Here is an 18861-nt window from a genome sequence, read left to right on the forward strand (position 1 = left end):
GGCCTGCAAAATGGGTCGAAAAAAAGCCCTCCGGAACTGGGCAACACTGTTTCAGTTTGCGGCTGTTATGCGGTCCGCAGACCTATTCTGCAATCTCATAATGCACTGCAGAACTGGTATGCGCTCGCATAATGCGCCGTAGACCTTCCTCCAAACTTGCCCCACTTCTGATTCACCCTGCGACTATTATGCGGTCCGTAGAGTGATTCTGCGACCGCATAGTGGGCCGCAAAAATGACCTTTTCCGACAAAAAATTTCCTTTACTCCCTGGCGCATTGTTCAATCCAAAAGGTCCGAGCCATGGCGAGCAAGCGAGCCGCGAAGAATTTCTACAATTCTCAAACACGTAAGCATAGTTCGGCACCACGAAACTTTAATTTTCTTAGCAAAAATTTTTCGAGGTCGTTACACATAAGTCAACATCCGGTCAACCTTTTCAACTTAAGTTCTAACTTCTAAACCTTTGAACTAAGTGTTCCAAATAATTCCAAAACTTCACCGGGCCCGAACCAACTATCCGGGCAAGTCAAATAACAACCGTAAAGTACAATTTGAACAGTAAATGAGAAGACGGGTTGTAATACTCGAAACGACCGGCCGGATCGTTACAGCAGTCTTGTCAACGACCTTTCCTCTTACCACTTATATTAGGCTCCAATTATGGGACGTACAGTATCATAATGAAGTTCTCTCGAAGAAAATCTGCAACTCCCTTTCGAGATGGTAAAGACTATTTTGGTTTGTTGATCCTTTGTATCCAACTTAAACATTGTCTCATAAATAAGTATTCTCTAAACCCACGTTATTTTTCATTCTTTGTCGGTTACCTTTAATTTGCTTCAGCAATAGTTAACATTTTTAGGTACTACCGTTGGACATGATCATGTAGAGATTAAAATCAAAGCGATTAAAATCAATTTATTAGTACCACAAGCTCGCTTTACTTAAAAGAATGAAGATAGAGGTTTAAAATAAAATTGAAGATAGAGATTAAAATCAAAGCGACATATATACTATAAGGTTTAAAAGGATCTTATGTAAGCAATAACTTATTCAGCTTATATGCCGCGTTTTTTTATTTTAAAAATATAAAAGGACTAATGGTATATCTTCAGTTGACAATAGCAACTTACGCCTCATGGTGGTATGTTTGGGCAGTTTGTTTGTGGAAATCCTATTGAAATCTTAGAAATAAAATGGTTAATGTGTTTGTTTATGTGATTGTGTGTATCATTTCAGGAATGCCATTATTAAAAACTCGTTATTCCAGACAAAAACTTCAAGTAACACATTGATTATTGAATTCAATAAATTAAAGTTGTCTTAGAGAAGAAATCCTTTTTTCCCTCTAGTGTAAGAATAGTCCGAATTCGCACAAGAAAATCTTACTTTAGGGGTAAAGAGTGAGGAATTATCATTTTCACGATTTCATTCCAATCAAACCCAATTTCAATAACTTAATTAAAAGCTTTTAAGTTAATTGTTGAAAATTTAAGTCTCGAGTTATTCTTGAAATATCAATTTGTGACCAAACTTAATCAAAATTCCTGTGCTTTGGCGCCCAAACAATCTTTATTTAAATTTTCCTTAATAAAATACTTCAATATGATTGGAAAGAGCAGAAAGTTTTAAATGATCCCTAAGGTAGCTCTTTTAAATTATTATACTCAAATAACGCCAAAAAAGCAAATCTAATCACGTGATTATGCATGTGGTTATCATCAGATTCCCCATTTCCCCTGTTCCCTACGAAGTTCCAAATCTATCCTCGTTGAAGCGCGTGGACCACGGATGCAAAGCGAGGTCAAAAGCGTCAATTCATAGAGTACAGGCGCGCTCCTCAACAAAATGGGATTCAAATTCCCGCTGTGGAATCTAAATTTCAAACTTTCAAAAACCCTCCAATGGCTCATATTTACCCCGCCAAAGTCAACAAACCCTTTCTTAACGGCTCCTTCTTCTACCTAAAGCACGAGTTTTCTCTCTCTTTTATATCGATTCCATTTCAGAATCCTTACAAAGTTTGGCCATACACGCACACACACAGTTGAATTCATTTCGTCAAATAAAACAATTATGTCGTTAGCTTCAGATCCTTCAAAAGACTCTAGATCCACTTATTGTCGTAAACAGAAGTCTCTCGGTCTCCTATGTTCCAAGTATGAATCTGAGGTTTTGTTAATTTTATTTTGAGTTTGAATCTGAACATTTGCTGATTCTTTATTTTTAAAATCTATTTTGTGAATTGGTGCAGTTTTTTGAGCTTATACAATCGGGAAGGTATTGAAACCATAGGGCTTGATGATGCTGCGGGAGATTAGGTACTTATATCTTCCTTCTTTTATATATATATATATATATATATATATATATATATATATATATCTTTTTTTTATTTTTATGGGTTTGTTTTGGATCCTTTTATACATAGGGGTGGAAAGACGGCGGATCTATGATATTGTGAATGTACTGGAAAGCATTGGTGTAAGATCTACATATATATTACAACTCGTAGTAACAATTTGAGTTTTGTTAATTGTAAGGTTCTATTTTCTTAAATCTTATAGTTCTAGTTTTTTGTTAATTCAGGTTCTTGCAAGGAAGGCTAAGAATAGGTATTCATGGAAAGGGTTCGGAGCAATTCCTTGGACATTGCAACAATTGAAGGTAAATGCACTAGTTTAGACTTCGGATTTAAGTTATACACATTGACATTTATTTTTTACACTATCAATATAATTTAACATGATAGAACATGTTACTTACCATTTTTTCTAGAATATCAATCAATGTAAAATTAAATATAGCTACTTTCAATTATTCTTTAAGTGGTATGATTGTGTAAATTCTTTTAGATTGTTAGTGCTTAGACCATAAACTATTCAATGTTTGACTTACCTAATTGTTTTCTTTTTGGTCTCAATTAATATTTGGTTAGGAAGAGGGTCTAAAAGAGAATGTCAGTGGATTTGATGGATCTAGCTCTGCCAAGGTAAGTTCTTGACTGCTCTCATTATTAAGCATTGTTTAGTTTAAGTCCTTTGTCTAGTGAGATGCTATATTTTCCTTATTTTTGCTCCATGTAATATCAGGGTTCAGATGATGATGATGATGATTCAGATTCCAAACCAATTGTTTCGAGTCACACAGAGACACTAAACCCCAGTTCCAACTTTGCAGCAGCGTCCAAATCTGGTGTGTTTGCCTTTTTCCTTCCTTTAAGTGTTGCTTGTAAATGACATTCAATTGTTTTAATTAATACAGCTACTCTTTGGGAGTACTTTCTGAGACATCTTGGGGTATGTTTTAACAGACAATAGAAGAGAAAAATCATTGGGACTACTTACACAGAATTTTGTCAAGCTCTTCCTCTGCACCGATGTAAGCAAAAAACTTTCCACTATCAATAACTTGTTTCTCTATTTGGTTTCTACATATTTAATTCTTTGTGGTGATTCTGTTCAGGTTGATATGATTTGTCTTGATGAGGCAGCAAAAATACTGTTAGGAGATGGGAGACCTCCTGCGATGACAAGAAGTAAAAATCCACACCTTATTTTTTTCTTGCTTAAGAATAATCTGAAATACTAATGTAGATGAATGAACTGTTAGTATCTTTTAACACCACTGTGCTGCCTATCGATGCTCCTTCAAGTAACTTTGTCTTTTCTTATCTATGCAGCCAAGGTTAGGAGGCTATACGATATTGCAAATGTATTGTCTTCTATGAAGTTTATTGAGAAGGTAATTATCCTCAAATGTTATTCATCAGGAAGAAAAAAATAATTAGGCAGAAAATTGAAAATATACCTAAAATTTTGTATAAGAAACTCTAGTTACTAATATTGCTGCTCGCATAACTTGCTGCAGACCCATCACCCAGAGACAAGGAAACCTGCTTTTAGATGGTTGGGGATGAGAGAAAGATCAGATGACAAATCAGTTGATACTCTTGGTGCTACTGAGTCCAAGAAGAGGGTATTTGGGACTGAGCTTACAAATACAACTATCAAGAGGAGCAGAGTAGCACTACCTATGGATGGTATTTCAGATGAAGCAACTAGGAAACAATTGCTAACTGAAGTCAAATGTGAAAACCTGGAAAATGAGATTCACTGTCCTAAACAGGAACCTGGTTTAACAGCAAGCAAAAAGAGTTACCACTTTGGTCCTTTTGCTCCTCCAAGCCTGGCCCAGGCTGAAGCGTCTGATGCTGACAGGATGAAACGGGTTCATGACTGGGAAAGTCTAGCCTCCACTTACCGTCCTCAGTATCACAACCAAGGTATGTTGATTTTCACTTCCTCAAATACATTAATGATTCAATTGATTATCATTAAGAAGATGTTAAACACCAAAAGGCAGGCCCCAATGTGTTCTACTAGGGATATGCTTGTAAATATCAAAGTGGTGTCTACCTTTAATGTGATCTACCAGGGCTACTTGGATTAATATGTTGAATCACTTTTTCCTAGTGCACTGAAACAGCCACTTATGTAATTTAGTGTCTGATCTATTCTTAATTTGCTGACTGGTTACTTGCTCCATGCGTGTGCAATTTGATGTGTACACCAGTTTATCTTCTTTGGCCAAATCTTTTGCAAATCATCCAACATTCACCTTTTCCAATTGCATTTACTGTTTAATTTGACGAGGATGAAGCATTCAATATCTTGGCTCAAACAAATAATGGGTTCCGTTTTTCACATGGCTCAGTACATTCTTAATAATGGGTTCTTATATCGTTGCTTATTTGATGTTCTTGAGCTTAAGCAAAAACTCACTGGCAAATTTGGTTTGTCTGCTATGTTTCAGCACTGAAAGATCTTTTTGCTCATTACGTGGAAGCATGGAAATCATGGTACTTGGAAGTTGCTGGGAAGAACCCAATTCAGCTGATTTCTTGATGTGCTCTTTCTAGATAAGAATAGAATTTCGAAGATAAAACTGCCTTCACATACGAGAGATGGTCTGACGTTGAATGCACATTCTCGTTGCATCAACTTTCAATGAAAAAATAGTTGCATTATTCAGTACTCTGTTGGCTTATTGGCAGATTATTGAGTTCAAATGTAGACCAACACTAATTGAATGTACATTTTTTGGTACTTGTTCAGTTAATATGATTCTTTGAAAGTCTTGAAAGGAGGGTTCAAATGCTTTTTGCTCAGTGTATGTACTGTGATGCTGCCAACATAACTCCTTCTGCCCCCAAGTATCTCAAACCAACCGACTTGTATGCTTGATGAGCTCCAGCAACTTATCTTTTGGGAGGATATACCTGTACTTAGACCTTTGAATCTATAAGCTATTCGTGTGCTTCCCTTTGAAAGTTAAAAAGGAAAAAAGAAGTTAGATCAAGTTGAATGGTTAATGGACTATATAAGTTATTGTTCAGCTTAGTTTGATACATCATCCCATCTTGACTCCTTGAGTTGATTGGATCATAGTATGTGTACAAACAGCCAACATGAATTTTTTTGATAAATTATCCAAAAGATGTTGAACGTTAAAGAATGGTTACATTTGGGAGATGATTGAGGCAGAATGAGGGATGGCAAGGGCAATGGGTGGGTATTTTACTGAAGTGAATGAATTCTTGCATATCCTTGGACGAAAAATCAAGGATTATGGCTTTCACGCTTTACTACGTATGCAACTTCAGAATCTAGTGGGACTCAGGCGCAAGATTATGTGCTAAAACCTAGGAACTTGATCATTTTGAACCTTGCCTACTTGGTTAGAAGTTTCTGTCTTACTTATCGCTTTTATGCAGACGTGAGGCACAATTAACAAAAAGAAAAAAGATAAAAAAGGTATAGAACAATTTCAATTACTTTTCCTGAACTAATGTCTGGTACTCCATTTCCACTCAAAGTTTACATCATCTAAAAATGTCAGGTGGAACAGACGTAGAGAAAGCCATTTTACACAAATCTTAATGACCTGAAAAGGAAAAGGGAACAAAAGACTCGTCCCAAATAGAAGTAGATATATACACACCACCCCAGAAATATTACCTCCCAAGGGCTGAAATCAGAAGGGGAGACAAGAAAAGGAAAGATCTAAATTCTAATTGCTAGCTGCCTGTCATGCCGTGATGCATAAGTTGCCAACTTTCAACGAGGGCAACTCACAACGAAGATGCTGATTCTGCTAATCGTGGGACCAATCTATGAATTCTCCATACTCTTCTTCCATCAACCTCCTCCGCAGAATAGCCGCAATCTGTTAACAACAGCACACTTACATGCATAGGTCAACAGCAATTAATATCAGAAATGATTTCTGAATTGTCAAAGGCAGATCCGTTGAAAAACGACTTTAGTACTACTCGTAAAGTTGGTAGGAGCAATTATAGAGATAATGGTGAAGGATTTTCCCATTTATGCCTGTATAATTCTGTTCTCTTCTTTTAATACAGGAATGCAGAAGATCTATTCTTTCATCTTTCTGGACAAAGGTTCTGAGTAGTTTTTAAATAAATCTACAAGTAACCATTCCAATGCAATATATGAACACCTGGAGGTATGTCAAGTGTTTAACATTCATGATCCCAAAATTTTTAGAACCAAATCACTTTATTTGCAGATTCATGATTAATTGAATTTAAAGAGCGATCAATTTAAGCCCAATACAATCCATTATGTTGAAACAAAAGAAAGATGGGACTGGGAAATACTTGAGGTGCACCTGAGATTCCTCTCCCTTGCCAAAACTCGAAAAACTCTGGAATAAGCCAGTAACCACCCCAATGTTTGGGTCTTGGTATTGAAGTTCTGCATGTTAGGAAAAAAAAGATTACTTTTGGGTTTCACATGAATCAAGACAATCACATTTTTTCCTGAGAAAGAAAAACGAAAGCATGAATAGGTTGTGATCGACAGGTCTTGGTCAGATACTTTTCCAAGAACATATACATGGTCGTTTGGTATGAGATATAAGTAGATATAGTGCTGGTATAAAATTTTAATACCACCTTAATACTTTGTTTGGTTAGCAAACCTGGTATAAGTTATCCGGGGATTAAAATTAGTACCGAGATAACTTATACCTTGTAGAGGTGGGGCAATTAGTGCCGGGATAACTTATACCTTCTTATTAGAAATTATGCAATTATCATTTTTAATACAACATACCAAACAGTGGATAAAAAATAATACCAGGATAACTAATCTCAGCATAACTAATCCCAGTATAACTTATCCCAGCATAAGCGATGTTCAAACCAAACGTGGTATGACTTTTACATGTTCGAACAAAGAGAAGATTGCAACTGTTGAAGAATTCTAAAGATTGTAAATATTCAAAAAGAGATCCTCTAATTCTTGGCATGGGATAGCAATCACATGACTGAATGCAATTTACCTGTATCCCAATCAATAGAATACTTCCGCTAGGCTATGTTGGTAGGATACGGGTGTGGTAACCCGACATGGATGCGAATCTAAAAGTTGGATTCTTCATCACCTAAATTTTAGAGCAGCATAGCCACTAGGCAAAGATGGAATATTGAAATCCGAGCAGAGCTAGTTAGAGATTAGGACAAACAAAGAAAGATTTCAGCAATGAGTAAAATTACTGACCTGTCATGATACTTCTCCTCTAGTTCTCTGTACTGTTGACGGAGAAACTCTCTTCCATGAATCGGTCTGGTCTGTACTTGCAGAGGAGATGGAAAATTAGCTGTTGATGCGTGTATACAATTTGGAACCTAGAAATTCCATTTCAGTAAATACTAGACAAACCTGCTTACTCTAATCTGGATATCTCGAGAAAGACTAGAGAAGTATTGTTCAGATTCCTCCTCAGAAACTCGCTCCACAAATCCCTCCACTCTTACCTACAAATGACTTCGTTTTCCTTCAGAGAGTGAAGGAAAAATTAGATTGTGCAGCATTATATGAGCTATTGGATTGTTGGGAATAAAGCTATAAGTCCGTATAACAGAAAGCAAATATTCGCTTGAGGTTTCTTTCATTTGTTTTTTATTCTTCCTGCCCATTTGAGGTTTTAAGAGAGTCATCAAAGTAATCATGGCACTTCCTCTTTAACTTCATTCTCTCTCTCTCTCTTCACATTTTAACTTAATCATGGCGAAACTGAACCTTGGACTCTGAGCACGAAATACCAAAATCCTGCAACCTCATCTAGTCTAAATGCGCCTCTTCAACAACTCATCTAGACAGAATTTCTGAACCAGCAATTTGACATTTCCATATATAAGTTAATTATGACTATTCTAAAAGAAGTCTATGTCAATTATGACTAATGGTCACACCAATATAACACAATGTCAGTAGACATAAAGTGCTTTCAAAAATTTGTTATTATTGATAGAACATGTAACCCACCTTCTTGCAAATATATTGTTTTCCCACTGGTGGCAGAGTCGAAAGTAGATGGAGAGTTCAGATGGACTCTGCGCAGTATAAAAAACTAGATACAAGTGGAACTGGCCCCCGTAAAACAATATTGTACTAGTATGCTAACATAGCCACTTACCTCTCCAATTGTAGAGGCAACACTCGAGCCCGCCAATTCCTAAACTCAAAACAAGTAAACCCAATTTCAGGGGATAAGTAGAAATTATAAGACCAAAGTTAAGAAGACAAACCATGAGCTGATCCACACTAAAACCAAGTCGTGGAGTGTCAAAAGCTGTTCGGTTCCTTCTCGACATCTGGAGTGTCAAATATATACACCGGGGCTACCTTTTTTTTATTTATCATGAAATACCAGCCATAAGATTATTCGCCTTGTGTTTTTTTTTCATATTTCTGCATTTTGAACCTTAATATCTTCTATTTAATTCATAAAACACTAAATCTTATTTTGGAAGATGGTCTAGAGATTGTAGACCATACTTGAGGGGTAAATGATTTTTACCCCTTTAAATATTGACTTTCATCTGGAAATAAAATTTTTGCCAAAAATCATTTAGTAATCAATTAAATTGAAGAAGTAACTCAAGAAAGAACAGATGCTTTTGAAATTTCTACATTAGTCTTTCTTAATTATATAAATAACTGACTTACCTGACGAAAAAACGAATGACTTAACATCATTGACCGCTTGCACGACGATTTATTAGTGGGCATTTGGACATAAGAATTGTAAAATTCCAAAAAAAAAGTAGAAATGATATTTGAAAATTAGAGTTATGTTTGGATATAAATACAATTTTGGGTTGTTTTTGAATTTTTCAAGTGAAAATTAAAAATTTTAGACCAAACATTGATTTTGAAAAAAAAGTTGAAAGTTTTTATGCCCAAACAGGCTCTTATACTCGAGATGCTAGAATTTTTGTTTATTGTTCTCAAAGTCACTACTCAAAAGCCAAGTGGAACAAAGGTTGCATTAAGGGTGGCAAGTGGGCCGGGCCCGGTTCTAAATGGGCCGGTCCTATGCGGTTCAGTCCTAAACGGTTTCGGGCTTCGCGGGCTTGCTGGAACCGGTTCGGGACCGGGACCACGAACTAAAGGTCTCGGGTTAAGTGGGTCGGTCCCGAACCTAAGTGGGCCCAACAGAAACCGTTGCATTCGTTGACGTACTCGATTTTTTGTTTCACAAGCACGACAGTGGTTATTATATATAGGGTCAAATATACCCCATATATAGGGTCTACTTTCAAAAATGGTCTAAGAATACCCCTCGTTATACAATTGAGTTATTTATACCCCTGCAGTCATACTTTGGGTTCAAATATGCCCCTCATTTAAACGGAGGGACACGTGTCATCATCCTGTTGGTCAGTTCTAAATATCTCCTAATTAATTAAAAAGACTCATTACCCATACCCGATTTTTTTTTTTTTTTTTGTAAAAACTTAAAATTTTTTTACTAAAAACTGAAAGAAACGAAAATATTTTTTTTCCAGTTTTTACAAAAAAACTGCTTTAAAAAAACTGAAAAATATTTTCTAAAACAATATTTTTGTAAAAACTGAAAACAAAAAGCTGAAAATCAATTTTCTAAATTAATTTTTTTTTGTAAAAACTGAAAAAAAACTATTTTTTTTTTACTAAAAACTGAAAATATTTTTTTTCCAGTTTTTACAAAAAACTGCTTTAAAAAAAGCTGAAAAATATTTTCTAAAACAATATTTTTGTAAAAACTGAAAAAAAAAACTAAAAAGCAATTTTCTAAAGCAATGTTTTTGTAAAAACTGAAAAAACAAATATTTTCTTTTTTTTCAGTTTTTAGTTTAAAATATTTTAGTTTTTTCCAGTTTTTAATTGCTTTAGAAAATTATTTTTTAATTTTTACAAAAATATTATTTTAGAAAATATTTTTTAGTTTTTCTAAAGCAGTTTTTTGTAAAAACTAGAAAAAAAAATATTTTCGTTTTTTTCAGTTTTTAGTAAATAATTTTTTTAGTTTTTTTAAGTTTTTACAAAAAAAATAAAATAAAATTCGAGTATGGGTAATGAGTCTTTTTAATTAATTAGAAGATATTTAGAATTGACCAACAGGACGATAACATGTGTCCCTCCGTTTAAATGAGGGGTATATTTGAACCCAAAGTATGACTGCAGGAGTATATATAACCCAATAGTATAACGAGGGTATTCTTAGACCATTTTCGAAAGTAGAAGGGTATATTTGGCCCTTTGCCGTTACATATAACACGGAATATAATGTTGTGAAATCAACAGCATTGGCCAGATTTGTGACTGCACTACTTTTGTCTTCCAAAAAATCCAATTTAAAACGCAACTACAAAACAGATAAGAGGAAATCATATTTGTGTAGTTTCCAGAAATACATGAATGAATTTATAATATGATAAAAATGGTAAATAGCATATTTTAATGGGTTACACTACACTGGCCATATAAAAAATCTTTACAATATCAATATCAATGTATATAACTTAAATCTCATCTTTAAGTTCTGCCATGCGGAGAAATTCAACAACTTTATTTGGACCCTAGAAAGTTGTCTCGACTCTTGTGCAATACACAGAAACATGATCAGATATTCGCCGAGAAGAGAAAGAAAAACCTAAAGAGAGTACAACAATTATGAGGATGCCCTGAACATAAGTCATGGAGCCAATCGCTCAATTCTCCAAACTCTCCTTCCATCAACTGTTTCCGGGACATAACACAACCTGCAATTGTGAAACCGATCGAGTTTAGCCATAAACTATATGGGAAAGAAGAGCAACCTAACTTTCTAAAGACGCAGACATGCTGAAGTTAATGTGGTGGTCTCAGCAAAAATTGCAGTTCAAATATGTAAACAACACAGTCTTGGATACTTGTAGTTTTAAAACTTTGACAGCATTCACATATCTGAGAATTTGAGAAACCATTTGCCTATATCAGGTGATTCGTGGAAATCTGTTCACCACAGAGCATTCAGTATCCGAACTGCTGATGTTCCCAAAAAGGTCCCTGGATATTTCAATTCTCACAAATATATTCTATATCATTCACTCTTTTTTAGTTAAACTCTTTTCTAAATTGTTTGTTGTATTATTAAACGTTCCATATCTCTTTTTTAGATTGTTAAAGGCATAAAAGACATTCCATCTCTGTTTCCACTCCGTTGTTATGTTTTTTATATCACATTCCTTTTCCATATGACGAGCTACCTAGAAAATTGCATCTGTAAAGTTTCTCTTGCACTTTAAAAGGAAATCTGCTAAAACTTGATTTCTACTTGGATATATTCCTAGCATAAAATGTAAGTCTTCAGAAGAGACATCCTGGAGTAAATACCTGTCATGCAAGCGAGATTGCTGTCCTTGCCAAAATTCAAACATCTCAGGTTTAAGCCTGTAGCCTCCCCAGTGCTTTGGTTTCGGAATCAGACTTCTGCAGATAAGTCAACATAGGTTCTCAAGTCTATACAGGATATGGGAGTGCAATTTACATAGCATGAGGTAGGAAACGATAAATGCTCAAGTACTGAAATGGTTGCATTACAAGAGACAAAATTCTTTGGTTTTAAGTTGGATAAAACCATAAAATACGGAAATGCACAATAGCACATATGCAAAATAGGAACTGAACAATTGAATAGAGGTCATTTAGCACTATTTTTGAAGCAGAGACTAAATTGAACTTGAGAAGGCTATGTCAAGTACTGAAATGGTTACATTACCAGAGACAAAATTCTTTGGTTTTAAGTTAGATAAAAACATGAAATACTGAAATGCATAATAGCACATATGCAAAATAGGAACTGAACAATTGAATAGGGGTCATTTAGCACTATATCTGAAGCAGAGTCTAAATTGAACTTGAGAAGGTTGTCACAAGTCAGCATAAGGCAAGTTTGAGCTTTATCAGTCTGGTGTCAAGTTGTTTGTATAGCTAAATACCAAAATGGAAAAAACGTATTTGGTATTGCTCTCTTAGTTCTTTTTTCCTCCCTTCACGATCGATTTGTTGTTCTACAATTTTCGGATCAAATGTCATTACACTTCACTTAACATATTGATTTATTGATCTACAATTTTAGATTAAATGTCCTTAATCTTTAACAGTCTAATGATATTAAATTAGCATTCTCATGCAGGCTGAACTTTGATTGGACCTACAGATGAAGTCTAATTCGAGCTGCGTCTAAGCTAAGGCAGGCATCAATTGACTACCCAGTAGACACATGCATTTCTACCTACCACTGCAAACAAAAAGATTTAACTGCAGTTGAGATGAAATTGCAAGGGAAAACCCTTAAATAGCAACTGGGAAGTTCAGAGCGGAACATTTGGGATTCAACTTTTCAACAATTTCCTATTGCAGAATAAGGAAACTTCTAAATCTATAAAAGGGTACGAGAACTCAACTTATTCTCTCCCCAATGGATTTTAGTTTTTCTTAGTTTTTAGCACCACTTCTGAATTTTCATCCCCTCTTCATGAATCTTTTTTGATGGAGTTCCCTCATTATGAATATTTCCTAGCTAGGCACTTCCAAAAAACTTATTCCTCAAGTTTTTTTTTCAAAGGGACTGTGAATTGGGGGAGGAAATTTACTGTGCATTACATATTTCCTAAAGAATGGTAATGAATTACATGAGACAAATTTGAGCAGAAATATGAGAACATGAAGCGAAACCATGTTTTGAATGATGCAGATATAGAAACATCATAGCATTTGGCTTCTTAACAGTTTGCACTCCACGGCAGTTGATTAGTTAGGCTAGACACTAACCCATCAGAGTATTTTGCCTCCAACTGTTTGTATTCGTCAATGAGGAAATTGCCTCCCAGGAATAACTGTGCTCTAAGGAAAAGCAAGAGACAAATGTTTGCAAATTATATGGGCAAATAAAAGAAAGTTAGTTAAAGAAACAATTTCAAGAATTAGATTAACTGGCGGACCTGCTTGCTAACTATGGCACCAAGCTGACTTCCTCGAGGACGACTGTGAAAATATTGCTCAGATTCCTCATCAGAAACTTTTTGCACAGGCCCTTCAATTCTTACCTAGAGACCACACTGTTGTTTTAAGATCCGTCCAGAAAAAAAAACCTTTTTATGATCAATAACAGTATTTCATCAGTGGCAGGAGAAGCAACCATGGCATATAATTCAACACCCAATGTAGCTTGCACATGGATTGAGTTATTTTTTAATAGGCAACTTTTACTCATAAAACATGCCAAATGTTAAGATAAACACTAGAAAATACAAAAGCAGTTTCCTTTTAGTCCGGCAGGCAACTAAGAAGGTCTAGTAAAGTATGAATATCATATAGTAGATTTTCCATCTTCCCACAAAATGCTAAGAGATATAAGCACTTGTATTGTTAGTCTATGCTAACAATAGTAAATAGGGTATTGATAGCTTCCTAATTTCCTAATTAGACTGCTTAAATCTTTCTTCATGAAGATAAGGACAAGAACAACAGATCCTCTATCATAGATAGCTTAACTCAGGATATCGATATACCTGGCGATTCAAATCATCCCAGTAAAAGAGGAGTGCAGCACGAGGATTTTCAGCTATTTGTTGGCCCTTGCTACCTTCATAATTGGTGTACCTACACAGAGAAGATTCAACGTAAGAATTAAAAAACAAAGTAGTATCTTCTGAATGACATTTAGTATGTACTAACATAAAAGAGAGCAGAACTAACCAGACAAAACCATCCTTGTCAAATCCTTTCAGCAATACGATCCGTGATGAGCTTCAGTTGAAACAAAAGTCATAATATGCCATAAGTTTATGGTCCAAGTAAGAGATCAAACAACTTTTCGAAGAATTTAAAACCAGAACCAACATGCATATAAACAATTTGAAACGCTAATCAAAGATTCAGAATATAAGCTATCTGTAGACATGTCTAATTCAAATGAAATAACCAATGGGAAAATTAGATTCACTTGCCATTCAATGCAAATGGACAGCATTTTTTTTGCTTAGCAAGCAAAGGGCATTGGAAGGAATAGCAGAAAATTGTACAAAGAGACATCATTTTCCAATCTTCTCAAAATTGTACAAAGAGACAACAATTTTCCTTAAATATCCTGCTAATTCTCATATCAAAACTGTTGCTAGTTTCACAGTTGAGTGTGAACCAAACTGTCTTATGAAAGTTCTCTTAAAATAGCTCTCATCACAATTTCTTGGTCATTCAGTAATGCAAGAGAGTCACATATTATTCCAGCAGATAGGTTAAAATATAAAATAAAATGATTAAGTTTTTGGAAAAGCCATGTGAGACTCACGGCTTGCCATCTTTGCCAGTAGTTGACAAGGCCATGGCATTCGGTTCCTTCAAGCCTGCAGCCATTGCATCATCAAACCACTTTTGGAACTGCATAAAGACAAGGCTGATCTAGTTACAAAAGCAACAAGGGAATTTAGAAGTTAAACATAAAATCACAGACAATATTCTAGAAACATGGCTTAGAATTAGTGACACCTGAAATATGGTCAACTATCTATCAAGATTACAAGAAAAAAAAAAGTTCTCGGTCATCATCCACTCTGCTTTAATCAACTTATACCTGATCAAAGGGGTCAGCGGCGACCTCCTCCTCAAGCAGCGCAGGAGAAATATAGTTCTCTCTCATAGATGATATGTCAATTTTTGGAGGCTTTCCAATTCGGACGCACATGGAAGTGCCAGGATATGCTGGTAGTTGGAGATGGAATTTGTTTTTAATGGATGGTGGAACAAATCTGCCACCTAAAATGTGGTGCGGGCCAGAAAACCTTTTGGCACACAACTTAGGGGCAGTTAGAGAAACCTACATTCAAGAAATTTTACTTGTTAGGTGACTCGAAATTAAAGGAAAGTCAAAACAGTAAGGCGATCCAAATATTAAATACAAGCAAAAAAACGATACATACCAGCATGTCAGGTTTAAAACCTTCACCACTTAGATCTCCTTCTTCCACGTGCCATCCAGATGGAATATCTATAGAGACGATGGCAGGTGATTTCTGATGCTTATCGTCACTAATCTTTAGTCCCACGAGTCTCTGAATTAAGTCGTCAAAAGGTGGCCTTGGGCTACCTGGACAAGTTTTAAGAGATTACCAGACATCTTATAAAAACTAAAGAAAGATAGCGGTGCACACACTTTACTACAAAAACTTCTTTTGTTTTATCTTTTAAAAAGACAAAAATTCCTTTTCTTAATCTAGGAAGTTTAAGATTGTTTCCATAAATTTTTTGGAAGCAACCTTTGCAAAGGTACTTGGTTGTTACCTCATTCAATTTTTCTGTTCCTTCATTCTATCCTACAACTTCTCTTCTCTTCTCTACGGTTCTATCCTAAAATCCAATTATAATTAGACCTAAAGAAGAATATCAGTTTCTCTTCATTTTTATATATTATTGATTTCAAGCCATCCACCTGAGGGATGTAGAAGAATATTTTACAATTATTTCTTTCCTGTTAGTCATCGACGGAAAAACCCTCCTTTCTGAGCTATATCAGGTATCAAACAATTCTATACACTTCCAGACCTTAATACAAACAAAATTATTTGTAGATTTTCTTCCTAGGAAAACACGACAAATTTGACCCAAAATCCATCCTTATCCTGCCTTAACACTCTGCCCCCTTCATTTTTTAAAAATCTATTTTTGGTTTCAAGCCTTGCAACTAAGGAATGTAGAAGGATTACTTTTGTAATTTTTTCCCTTTCCTGTTAATCATGGACAAAAAACCCTCCTTTCTGATCTATTTCGGGTATCAAACCATTCTATACATTTCCACCAGACCTTAAAACAAATGACAATACTTGTAAATCTTTCCACCAGGAAACCACAATGAAATTTGACCAAAAGACCATCATTATCCTGCCTCAACAAAAGAAACTGCCCTATATGTTTAACAGTGTACATTTTCTATTTCTCTGTTTTCTCTGATACCAGCTGCATTGTCATCTCATCTGGAAAGGAAGAAGATTCTAGTTTTTTATGGATCAAAAAGAAAGGATTATTATATGGCTAAAGATATAAGCAGTTACACCAGAATTCTTTCTCCAATAACCCCACCGCTCCCATTCTTTTCCATGATAGAAGGAATCATTATACAAAGGTAAAGCAAAAGTAACTTATCCACAAAACAATGTAAATGACATGAACAAAAGAAAGAGAAAGAAATATAAATGAAAGGCTTCCAACCAAAAGATTCTTAAAGTTGAGTAATTAATTGTTGAAGCTCAATGACAAAAAGAACTCAAGAAAAACTGTACCGTGGAACGAGAATCCAAACATTGCATCTACTAGAATGTCAAAGCTGTTAGACAAGTCCTTTGGCAGATCTTCCAATGACAAGAAAGGAACTGACAGCGACTCGAGCTAGAAAAAGGTTGATGCATAAAAAAGCTGAATAAATGAAACTTCTAATTGAAATATGGATGATAAATTGTTCATTCATAAAGCTGAATATAAATTGATACCTGAGTTACCAAACCATTATAAAGAGGCTTAGCAGTACGCTTAGGGTAACATATGAATGGCTTATAGCCAAAGTGATATAGATGACGAGCAGCTACAAGACCATCACCACCATTATTGCCGGGACCACAAATAGTAAGAACACGACTGAACTCACTTGGTCTGTAGACCTGTCAGAAGAATTAAATCACAGCCTTAAAGCCTCAACGATTCAAAAGCCTGATGGTATTTGTCTATCAACCTATACTCCACTCAAAAATTGCTAAGATGGGAGAAAAATGAGGACAAAAGTTTTAATGTCCAAATATGCAGGGGAAAAACAAATTACTAAAAATTCAAAAATTCGACAGGCCAAGAATGCAGATGCTATACATTTACATTGTTACTTTTGCGTCAAGATCTAACATAACGAAAATACTCAAACCCATACAACTGAAACAAACTGGAAGTCTCATCAAAATGCATCTTCAACCTTGTCAATTTGTCATTAATTGAAATAAAGAAGTTGATAAATAAAATATGTAGAAAAATTGCAAAGCGAATTCGAACTACTCACCTCTGCAATTGCAGTGGCAACACTCAAGCCAGCCAGTTCCTACAATCAAAACCACAAAGTCACCTAGCATACTAAAAACAATTCCCTAACAAAAGTTAAAAAGATATTACAATTATCGAAAAAAGAAAAGAGGGAAAATTAAGAGGCTAACCATAAGTTGATCAACGCTGAAACCAAGATGACCCATAAGTATCTCATCTATTTCGGCAGCTTCTTGCTGATTTAAGTAAGATATGGACTCTGGGTTTTGCTGTACGCTATCCATTTTTGTTGCCATTCCTCTCAATGAACCCCGAGATTTCCCACTAAATCCAATCTTGGGTCTTAAACCCAAAAACCTCTTTCATTCACAACATTTAGCAAGTACATAATTCATAAGCTGACAATTCTACATGTAGCGAAATAAATAGCATAAACTCACACCAGCATAAATAAATAAATAATTAAAAAAGAAAGAGAATTTACCGAAAGAAGAAGATGATGTGAAGTGGTGAGAGAGCGAGTGGCGTTGAAATTATGGACAGAAATAGGAGCTGAAGAAGGAAGTAATATTGGGGTGAGAAGACATGACATTCTTTTGGCTTTGCGCAACAAGGGAAGCATTTTATAAAGCTCCGAATTATTATGATAATTAACAACGGAGTTTTGTGGCATTGTTTGTGGCCTCTCGCCGTGGCCATTTTTTCTTGATTTATTAGTAGTAGGAGTATTTATTGTGCCCACCCTATTTCTTTCTTTTACACGTGAAACCTCTAGATAAATTGTAGCAGCTACGTTTTATTTATTTATTAATTTATTATTTTCTATTTTCTTCCTTCCATGGGGCCATGAAAGTGGCTTTTGTTAAAAAATAAAGATAGTAAAGTAAAGACAAGTTTATAGAAAAATTTATATATTATTCAAACTTCAAACTTATGTACATAATAAACTGAAATCTTCTCTATTTATAGAAGAAAAGAAGTTGTTGTGTAAGTTGCTTCTGCAAGTTGCTATTGCACCAGATATATATAATCTTCTATCGTGAGTGATGTTTATCCATAACGCAGTACCGAAAGGATAAGCCCATTGTATCATATATAGATAATCTTCTACCGGAGGTGATGTTTATCCATAACGGAGTACCGAAAGGATAAACTTTTTCGGGAGGCTTATTTCTAATAGAGTACTAAATAGATAAACATACTTGCAAAAGGATGTTCTGTCATTTCAGCTCAGTAGCTGTATTTCTGATGGTTTTGGGGCTATGCACCAATTGCTATGATGTTCATGAGTTGTTATCGCACAGTATTAAAGTAATGGTAGGATACTTGTCTATGTGTAGGCGCAGTGAATGATTTGAAAGGAGGTTTTTCTCAATGCATGATTCAGAGGTTCAATGTTTTATTTCCAGCAGAGGAAAGACAATCAGACTAAGAATGATCAGGTTT

At 35.2% G+C, this 18861-nt stretch overlaps 2 protein-coding genes across 2 annotated transcripts; one reads left to right on the plus strand and one right to left on the minus strand.

Annotated features, from left to right (window-relative positions):
- The first annotated feature begins 1909 nt into the window (after nucleotides 1-1909).
- LOC107759854 (E2F transcription factor-like E2FE) lies at nucleotides 1910-5362 on the plus strand. Its single transcript, XM_075251650.1, has 11 exons — nucleotides 1910-2160; nucleotides 2256-2320; nucleotides 2430-2485; nucleotides 2591-2668; nucleotides 2940-2993; nucleotides 3094-3196; nucleotides 3315-3382; nucleotides 3467-3539; nucleotides 3684-3745; nucleotides 3872-4286; nucleotides 4817-5362. The coding sequence occupies exons 1-11, from the start codon at nucleotides 2078-2080 to the stop codon at nucleotides 4906-4908; spliced, it is 1149 nt and encodes a 382-aa protein (XP_075107751.1). The 5' UTR covers nucleotides 1910-2077; the 3' UTR covers nucleotides 4909-5362.
- A 5416-nt stretch (nucleotides 5363-10778) lies between these two features.
- LOC107759856 (pyridoxine/pyridoxamine 5'-phosphate oxidase 1, chloroplastic-like) lies at nucleotides 10779-18109 on the minus strand. The gene is given in 15 exon segments (XM_016577869.2): nucleotides 10779-11117; nucleotides 11731-11826; nucleotides 13171-13217; nucleotides 13219-13242; nucleotides 13341-13445; nucleotides 13911-14001; nucleotides 14098-14148; nucleotides 14690-14778; nucleotides 14972-15214; nucleotides 15318-15484; nucleotides 16674-16779; nucleotides 16881-17048; nucleotides 17435-17473; nucleotides 17586-17774; nucleotides 17900-18109. Coding segments are annotated over 15 exon segments (1671 nt in total). The 5' UTR covers nucleotides 18089-18109; the 3' UTR covers nucleotides 10779-11050.
- Between the last annotated feature and the right edge of the window lie 752 nt (nucleotides 18110-18861).

The sequence above is a fragment of the Nicotiana tabacum genome, chromosome 4, assembly GCF_000715075.1.
Source record: "Nicotiana tabacum cultivar K326 chromosome 4, ASM71507v2, whole genome shotgun sequence".
Classification (NCBI taxonomy): domain Eukaryota; kingdom Viridiplantae; phylum Streptophyta; class Magnoliopsida; order Solanales; family Solanaceae; genus Nicotiana; species Nicotiana tabacum.

Coding starts and splice junctions, on each gene's coding strand:
- LOC107759854 (XM_075251650.1), top strand. CDS start 2,078: ATGTCGTTAGCTTCAGATCCTTCAAAAGACTCTAGATCCACTTATTGT. Junction 3,383..3,466: donor AGCTCTTCCTCTGCACCGAT/GTAAGCAAAAAA, acceptor GATTCTGTTCAG/GTTGATATGATTTGTCTTGA. Junction 4,287..4,816: donor TCCTCAGTATCACAACCAAG/GTATGTTGATTT, acceptor GCTATGTTTCAG/CACTGAAAGATCTTTTTGCT.